The 10024-nt window shown below is 34.5% G+C and overlaps 1 protein-coding gene and 1 long non-coding RNA gene across 2 annotated transcripts in view; one reads left to right on the top strand and one right to left on the bottom strand.

Annotated features, from left to right (window-relative positions):
* Positions 1-806: 806 nt before the first annotated feature.
* Positions 807-4333, top strand: LOC103606374. Its single transcript, XR_551880.1, has 3 exons — positions 807-872; positions 2637-2814; positions 4077-4333. It is a non-coding gene; the product is annotated as an uncharacterized LOC103606374 (long non-coding RNA).
* Positions 4334-6587: 2254 nt separating this feature from the next.
* The window catches only part of FBXL5 (F-box and leucine-rich repeat protein 5), a 42223-nt gene continuing 38786 nt past the window's right edge, over positions 6588-10024 (bottom strand). Inside the window, exon 10 of the mRNA XM_008590981.1 lies at positions 6588-8384. Coding sequence (XP_008589203.1) covers positions 8308-8384 — 77 coding nt within the window. The 3' untranslated portion in view covers positions 6588-8307. The remainder of the gene's footprint in view (positions 8385-10024) is intronic.

The following is a 10024-nucleotide window of genomic DNA, read 5'->3' as shown; positions in this document are numbered from 1 at the left end:
ATGGATCTCAAAAATATTATGCTGAGTAAAAGAAGCCAGGCCCAAGAGATAACATTCAGTATGATTTCTTTAAAAAGAATTTCTGGAGAAAACACAATTTAGGGACAGGGGTGGGAGTTGGGGGAGAAAATTGATTGAAAAGAAGTTCTGGGGAACTTCATGTGGTGATGGAAATATTCTATGCTGTGGTTACGGTTGTGGTTACATGACTCTACTCTTTTTTCTCAAATTTCATTGAATTATTTTAAATTTTATTTTCCAGTTTGCAAGATCATGAATAAAATTGACTTTTCTGCTAAAAAAAAAAAAAAAAAGTTCATAGAAAAAAAAATATTTCCATGAACTTTTTGAAGACCCCTCATATCTGTAGTAAAAGCATAAACATATTGTATTTAATTTGTCTACCTCCACTTATTAGAACGTAAGCACCATGAAGACAGGGATTTTTATTCATGGCCATATCCCTAACCCTATCACCTGTGAAAGTGCCTGGCACACAGTAGGAACTCAACATTTGTGGAGTGAAGGAGTGCTTAAAAAAAAAAATTCAGGTCATGATTACTTCTGTAGACTGGCTTCCATGTGTTACGTTTCATGTGTTAGAAAGGAAATGAAATTGAGCCTTATTTAATAACAGCCCTATAATTTATTTCTGTTTTACTTATGGTGGATCAGGGGTGCACTGGCATCCGTTATATTATCCTCCATATTTTATTGAATGTCTGAGGTTTTATTTTTTAAAAAAATATTTTAAAAGGATGTACAGATATTCAAATGAAATTTAGAGTTTCTGAATTATTTTCTCTTTTATAGCCTGAAGAGCTAATTTACCAGCACACAGACAAAGCAGCTGCAGCTGAGCTACAAGACAGGTAACATGATATCCATAAATCCACATGTAATCTGTCACTAGGTGGTAGTAATTCCAAACTTTAAACAACACTCATCCTGGATCAATGTGAAATAATTTGGGCAATTAAACTTTAATTCATGTTTATAGATACCAAGTACAGATGCAATCTCTAAATCCCCTGGCTCAAAGGGAGGCATTAGCATCAGCCTGGTGTGAGACAAACAAAAGTGAACACCAGTATTACACACTTCTCCAGAATTTCCTTCACATTAGAGCTTAACATCATGTCATTATGGGTCTTGTTGAGACACATCATAATCCTCACCTTAAATATGCCTCTTTTGTCCAACTAGTGTCTTACAGAACCTCAATTAGTTTATGAACCTAACACATGGAAGCCAGAAAGAGTCTATATGAATCCCTATAATTCTAATAACGCTGTAAATAGAATTTACTATCCCAGTTTCACAAATGTGGGAACAGAGGATCAGAGAGATCCACATACTGTTATGTTAAAGGGGGCTTCTGAGCCCAGCCAGATCTTTCTGATTTCAAAGCCCATGTGCCATTTCTAATGTATCAAGCCAGTGAAAAGCAGAATGTCAAATTATACAAGATTAAATGTGACCCCTTTTAAGGCATTATTACTAGAATACACAAATTTTCTCTCAACTTCTCCATAAAGTCTTATTTGGGATCCCATCTAGCAACTAATCTCCAAACAACCTTTTTTTTTTTTCTCCTAATAGCTCCAGCATACTATTGATTAGACTCAAGTCACTTATTTTTGCATTGTTGAAGTACTTGGCAATTCATACTTTCTTGCTTAGACCATCTTGAAACCCAAAACAAAATTATGTGTTACGTGCCAAAAATGATGTGAATCCTATGGCTATTGAACAACGGAAATCTGGCCAGGTCTCTAAATCTGTGCATTTGGTTGGACGCTTTAGAATCAGAAAGGTTTCAATTTGAATCCCAGCTCCCTTGCCTTAGTCTAGTCACTTATCCTACCCCAAACTGTGCCCTCATCTGTAAAATCAGGACAATGTCCCCTACTCATAGGCTTATTGTTGGGATTAAGCAAAAACGGAGAAAAGAGCACTTAGCACAATACCTGGTAAATAAGGGCTCAATAAATGGTAGCTATTTTCCTTCATTCTATGTTTAAGCTTCACATCCTATGAACCCGATACTTGTACCTATGAAAAATTAAGTTGCAAAGATGGGTGGAATTTTAAAGGCAGTTTTAAGGCAATTTAGAAAAAATTCTATCATCATGAATGGAAGTCACTGGGGAAAAAAATCAGTATGAAGCATTAGCAGCCCTATAGATATTTGAGGCTTTCCACATAAGCCCCACCCCTTATGCCTAAGTCTAATTTATCTGAATTTACATTACCAAGGAATAAAGTGACAAAACATTTCATGATAAAAAATCTTTTGCTAAATGTATTGAATTTAGCTATCCCCCATTCAGTGCTCCCTCTTCTGTGCTACATTTCAAGCCCCTGTTATGCCCTTTAAGATACATGTACTTTCTATTTTTAGGTCTATTTCCCATCCCAACCCATACACAATCCTTAAGGATAAGGATCACATGTTATTTTTGAATCCCCAGTGATTAGCCCATCATTAGTTACTAACTATGCCTAGTGAATGACAATTCCACACAAAAATGTAGTTATGTAACCACCTGAATCCTCACTGAACACAAACTATATTAATTTTTACAAGGGAAAAGCCAAGTCACCAAAAACTGGAGTTTATTTTTTATAAACAGGATTGAAAAAATACTAAAAGAAAAAATCATGGACTGGAGGCCCCGCCACCTGACTCGGTGGAATAGGTACTGTACCTCCACTCTGCGTCACTTCTTGCCTCTGCTAGAAAGAAGTCAAGGAGAAGATGTAGAAGACGACCACAGAGCAGAACTGCTGAGACAGCTAGGAGACTACAGGGTAAGTACAAAAGGCCCCTAAACTGACCCTCATTTCAAATTGAAAATTACACAATAGTTTTGGAATCAAAATTACTACATTGCTTCTTGGAGTGCATACATAAAGCAGTACGGACTAAAGAATGAGATTAAAAAATTTAAATCTCAATAATCAACCTATCACTTACTAGCAAACTGCCTCTATAAAATAAAAATACCATTTTCTGTAAAAGAATCCTATGAAAAGTAATTTTTTATGAAGTATGTTGCAAGTATAACATAAAATGAAAACATCTGGCTAAATCATGTTAGACCCAACTGTGCAACAAGGTAAAAACAAACACTCAAGGTCAGGTTTTTAAAAGGACATAGTCTAATATTGATTGCTTCTACTGCTAAGAAAAATTCTCATTAATATATCCTTCCTACTTCCTATTGGTAGTGCTATGTGTTCACATCTACAGCTCGATAATAAAACCTAGAAAACAGTCTCATAACTAAGACAGCAAGCCTTATTGGGTAAACACTATGAAAGTCAAATTGGATTATTCATTGAGTAAAACTTATCTTTTATTTTATAATCCAGGTTCTCAGCCATGATGTTTTCAGTTCAAGTAACAAAACACTTAACTCAAACAGGCTTGAGCAATACAGAATTTATTGGTTTACTTAAGTAAAACTTAGAGTTGAGCAGCTATCAAGGGCTATACGGTGTTTCTGCAAAGTCTTCCCACTCTGCCCTTTTCCTCCATGTGATGTCATCAGCCTCAGGTCAGCTTTTCTCATGGCAGCAAATACTGGAACAGTTCCAGGACTCACATCTGCACATATTGTTGAAAGCAGCAGAAAGTTTCTGTGTGACGTTATATCCTAGCCAGTTTCCTGAGACTCCCTTTGAGACTACCTTTGATCACATGCCTATTCCTGTAGATCAATCATGGTGGCCAGGGGGATGGAATGCACTGATTAGCTTAACCCAGGTCTCTGGAATTACATGGGTTACTATGCATACTAGGGGCTACCAGGAAGAGGGAAGGTAACAGTGGAGGGTCACTGGGTGACTGAATAACAGGTGTCATACACCAATACATTAGCCTTTAAGAAAAATAAGCCCCTCTCCATTTCCTTTACTGCTAATATATAGCTGAATAGAAAAATAGAACTAGATGACTGAGATCATAAGACTTACTATATTATGAATTGCATACATTTACATAGGGAAAAATATATATTGAAATCTTCAAACTTCACTAATGACTACAAAATGTTTTTTTCCCCCTTTAGTTCTCTGGATTTCCCCTTCACATGCCCTACTCTGAAGTGAAGCCTTTAATTGAAGCTGTGTATAGCACTGGAGTACATAATATTGATGTTCCTAATGTTGAATTTGCTTTAGCTGTATACATCCACCCATATCCCAAAAACGTTTTGTCTGTTTGGATCTATGTTGCCTCCCTTATACGCAACAGGTAATTTTTTCATTGTACTTTTTATATCATGTAAAAACTACATTTAGCATATGAGAATATTTTTAAACTGCATTGATCACATCAGAAGAAAATATTACTTGCAAATAATGAAAACAATAACCATTATCTATTTGCAAACTGTGGAAAAATAAATGTTTTTATTTAGTAGTCTGCCTTGTCTCTGCCACTTTGACCCTAAATTCAATTGAGAACGCCCACAATAGTGTACACTATGAGCTTCCTACCTCTATGCCTTTGTACTTACTTACCTTCTGCTTGGGATGCCCTTCTTTGCCTGTCCAGCAGAATATCAATCATACTTTTAAGACCCCGTAAAACACTTTACAAGTTTTCTGGAGGAGGAACAAATTTGTAGTTTCAAATTCTTATTTTTAATGCTGAATACCTCTTAAGACATTATCTTACAGAAATACTGGGCACATACAGACATACACACATGGGCACATACAGACATACACACCCATTGAAACAATATACTATTTTGGAAGGAAAAAAGGGATAATTTAAATATTCATCGAAAGGGAAATCGTTTTAAAAAACAACCTAAGACACTGCTATGGACTAAATGTTTGTACTCCACTCTCCAACTCAAATGTTGAAACTCTAATCCTTAATGTGATGGTATTTGGAGATGTGACCTTTGGGTAATGAGGATGAAGCCCTCACAATGGGATTGGTGCCCGTTAAAGAAGAAATCAGAGAGAATTCGCTCTCTCTCTCTCCTCCCTCTCTCTGTCTTTCCCATGTGAAGATACAATGAGGAGATGGCCATATGCAAGTCAGAAAGAGTGCCCTCACCAGACACTGGATCTGCTGGCTTCCAGCATATCTTGGAATTGATCTTGAACTTCCTAGCCTCCAGAACTTTGAGAAATAAATGTTTTAAGCCGCCCAGTCTATGATATTGTTATAGCAGCCCAAACTAAGACAAACACATTCATTAAGACAAACACTAAGTAATAAGAATTTAATGTATGTGATCTAGAAAGATGTACACAAAATAGAAATACGTAAAGCAGAATTTCTCAACGGTATCACTATTGACATTTTGGACCAAGTAATTATTTGTTGTGGAAGATTATCCTGCACATTGTAGGATGGTTAGTAGCATCCCTGGCCTCTACCCACTAGATGCCAGTTGCATCCCTTCCTTCCAAGATGTGACAACCAGAAATGTCTCCTGATGTTGCCTAATGTCCTCTATGAGACAAATGGCCCCCAACTGAGAAAAACTGAAGTAACTCTCACTTAAAAAAAGAAAAAAAATCAAAGACAGGGGACCCAGTTAAGGAACAACTTTCACCTTTGCATTATTCTCTTATGCATTCCTCTATCAACTTATACTGCAATTATGTGTTTAAACGCCTCTAATACCTCTACTATAAACTATTCAAGGGAGAGTTCCATGACTGACCTGTAACAGCTGCCAATATAGACAGAACAGCTTAGTGGTTAAGAGCACGAGCTCTGAGAAGTCCTAGTTCTGCCACTACTAGCTGGATAATCCATGGACAAGTTATTTAACCTCTTATTTATTTTTGCCATATGTAAGATGGGGATGATCACATTACCTGTTCAACAGTATTGTTGCAAAGATTAAGCAAGTCAGTGTATGTAAATACTTAGAATGCTGCCAGGCACTGCACACCTAATGTGTCAGGCACCACTAAGCACTTTGTGTAACTGCTGCATTTTATTCTCAGAAAGAAATCAATCACAAAATCCAAGATATATTTAAATTAAGTATAGAGTGTTTTGTTAGACATTAACTATCCCTTGAAGTTAATAATGAAAAACAATAATGTATAAAAATTAAACACAGATTATGCTGTCTATACCCCCATGGAATTGCAGGGGATGGGTGGGGTGGGGGAAAATGGTAGAAAAACAGTGAGTTTCAACATACTGTGCTAACATACTGAAGCAAGTTTGGTTCAAGATTGCCAAGTTCTATTTAATGTTTTCCTACCATCGAGCACCATAAAAAATGTAAAAGAGGCACCTGAAATACCTGGAATCCCTGGGTAAATCAGCTGGTCAAAATTAATTAATTTATAAAAGACAACATATAAGCCAAGTCCCGAAATATTAATGATATTTGTCCGTAAGGACTATCAAAAAATATCCCCCAAAATACCTTGTGTTCTGATTAGATGAGGGATAAACTTTAGTCCTCCCTTGATAATTCAGTGGATAAGCAATTTTACCATTCAACTTATGTAAATATAGATAAGATGAAGTATGGGCTACGATAGGGCTCACCCCAGAAGACTTCTAGTGGTTTGTCTCAAAACAGTCTTTGATGTCAACTTTTCAAATAAACTTTATTAAACACTTAGTGAAATAAAAATACAGTAACTACAAAACAGTCAACTTTACAAATAAAACTTCTAATCCTGGAACTACTTCTCACTAAGCTCAGATTTCCTTTCGAGTTCTCTAAGCAAATTAAGAAATTGTTTTTTCCTTTCTGCTTATGCCAAACATTTACTGGAGAAGGCTACGTATAGTGGTATCAAAAGATGACTACTTAAGCTTAAGAAATAACAAACTCAAAAGGTAAGATGGTCTGCTTATATAGCTGCCCTACCCTACATGTAATAAACTTGTGTAGGATTCCACAGTTTATTTTTCAAATGTTAACAGCAATGGAATAAAAATGAGAGCAAGATGAAACTCCAAAAAGAACATCATTAGATACCCTCCCTTTAGAGTTGATCTTCCCTTGAAGTATTCAATTCAAATGTTAGCTGAATGAAAAAGCATTAGTGAATTCTATTTATATTCCCATCAAATGGTTCTTCCTTCATCTTTAGACAACACTGTCTAAAACAGTTTCTCTTAGCCTAAACTGAAACCTACCTGTAGTTTATATCTCTCCTCCCCAAATAAAACAAAAATATCTGAGGACAAAAAGAACCAGACTGCAAGATTACTTCCTCTTCTACAACTTTGCCTGTATTTATAAAAAGAGATGGCATGTCACTATTTTCTTCTTTGTGACATAAAATTATACAAAGCATGTCATAAATTTGTCCCAGTAAGTGCCTTTCCAAATGGTTGGTCTCCACTTCCATGATCTTTTCACAAAGCAATGAAGATAAACTTAAACAAATTCAAATATTGACCACTGAACAACTAATTTCAAAAAGAAAGTTCAGCTCAACAAAATTCATTATCTGTCTAAAACTGTTTGTTAAGGTCATGATTTCATGGGAGCTCAAAAGATAAAATATTTAGTCCTATTTTACACTGAAGTAAACTTGGACTGAGATTTATAATAAAACCACACACAAAAGTTATTACTTGGTAAAGTCCTCAAAGTAGATTTTATTTATACATTTCTTCAAATGATTATGGAATTTTTCAAAATCCCTCCCAGATTTGACAATTTAGGGGCAGCAGTGGGAACCAGGGGTCTCTGAAGAAAGCAAATACAAATAAACTGGTGCTTTTGCTAGCTCATGAGCTAACACCAAGAAGCCAATTTGTTCTATAATCTTTAAGAATCATATATGTGGGTATATTTAAATTGGCCCTCTGAGAATTGTTTTCAAATAAAGGAAATATGGAAAGAAATCAGTTTCCAAAATGTACAGTCTTTGAAAATAAAACTTCAGAAATGTATGTCTGAAAAGACCTACAAAGCTTGGTGCTGTGTTTATACATAAAGAGAACCTATAAACCCCATTGACTTTAAAACTCAAAATAATCTAAAAAATACTTTAAATGGCATGGCATTAGTGACATTCTTTTCAAAGCATTTCATTTAAATGAAATCTGAGAAGCCTGTTCTCACCCTTATGAAAAGACCTAATCCCTTTCTAAAGTAAAAATAGGATATGCAAGAGAAACAACACTGTACAATTCACTGGTAAATTAAGATTTCTGAGATAGTAAGAAGTGGGGCCAAATCAAGTCACTCTCAAAAAGGGATGGTTAACACAAGAAATGTGCTACAAGTAAAGTGCATGAAAGGAAGCCTGCTCAGCTAAATGAAGTAGACAAAGGTCAGAAGTCAAGGGTCATTCGCCAGAGCGGCAGCAGGCTCGAAAACCACACTGCAAATTCTGGCATCCACTGGCGGTATCAGCATGAGGACCTGTATGAAAACAGAAAAATGTGAAAGGAGGAATTTCTTAGAAATCACATAAAAATAATTTTGTTTATGAAGGAGCTAAAAAATTTATTTGTTTTACTAGCAATACACATTTATACCATAAAAGTAAAGTCTCACAATGACTGTATAAAAAATTATTCAGACACGATAATTGCCAATAACAGCTTGACTTTAACTAATTCACCTTCCTGGAACAAAATGTAAGTGGAAGAAGGAAAAGAAATAATTTCTCACAACAATCTTACAAAATAAAAACCCAAGAAGGAAGGAGACAATCCATAGAAGGAAGACTACCAGGCTAATTTAACAACAGATTCTTATAATCTGAACATATAATTAAGGCAGAAACAGCCCTATTTGTAATAGATCAGATGGAGAATCTAGTATTGAACAATCACCGTAAGTATTATAGACAAAATTTAAAACAAAATAAACATATACAGACATGGGCTTAACATATTTGCCATATTTTTACATTCGTAGCCAAAAAAACCAAAAACCAAAAAAACCACCAAAAAAATCATATGGTAGGGTTAGATGAAATTATTTTCCAAAATTAAATATATGATGAGTGATTAATAAACATTATTTAAGACAATAAACACTGTGATTCACTTACAAAGAAGAGTAATAAAACATCATGGAATAACTGACATTAATATCCCTATCATACTATGATACCCACAAAATAGATAAAAGATCCATTAGAAAACACAGCTGAGAATTAGAAAATACTGAAGAAAAGGTTTTATAGCACACGTTCAAAAGTTAAGTACTTTGAATGAAAGTTTTCATAAAGCCAGGAAAACGTGGAAAAGGCTGTTTCAACTATATTGAAGTTTTTCAGTATATCTGCACCATGAACAAATAAAGTGCTGTTAATTGGTTCTTTACATATCAACTAGAACAACTAAAATACTTATAATTGTGGTTATACAAAATTTTTAAAGTATACGAAATATAATTTTACTGCAGAATGTATCAAATGGATTATAAATGAAAAATCATAGTACTCTGGAGTGATGTCTAATTTAATTCAGAAACATTTTAAATTTGCTTTGTTTTGTTTTTTTAAAGTGGCACTCCATTGCAAAAGAAGGCAACTATGCTAATACCACCATAAGATAATTACTTGCAACTGAACACATAGAATACATTTATTTCCAGAAATTTAACTTTTCCTTGTATTCCAAAGGCAGCATGAACAAAATAAAATCGCAAATTTCTTAGGATATACAGTCATTGGGGTAAAATGTTCATATATTTCATGATGGAAATGACAACATATCTTTAAGTAAGAAAATAAACCAATTAACTTTACACATATATGAAACTGCAACAGCTTATGATTTCATTTATTTTCACATAGTTATACTTAATTTTAAAATTCATATTATATCTGAGATTAGCTACAAATTAATCGAGGAGCAGATATGGGAATGGGCAATAATACAGATGAAAGATGGCCACAGATTTATAACTGCTGAAGCCAATGGTATATGAGGATTCATTATTACTCTACTTTTATGCTTAAAATTTTCCATAATAAAAAGTTTAAATTATTATAAATATAAAATTAAATTACAAGCCCATTTTTTATTTAATCAAAATAAAAATCCATT

Source organism: Galeopterus variegatus, unplaced genomic scaffold, assembly GCF_000696425.1.
Source record: "Galeopterus variegatus unplaced genomic scaffold, G_variegatus-3.0.2 Scaffold6528, whole genome shotgun sequence".
Taxonomy (NCBI): Eukaryota; Metazoa; Chordata; class Mammalia; order Dermoptera; family Cynocephalidae; genus Galeopterus; species Galeopterus variegatus.
Note: the sequence above shows the minus strand (reverse complement) of the source record. Positions and strands in the feature narration are given on the sequence as shown.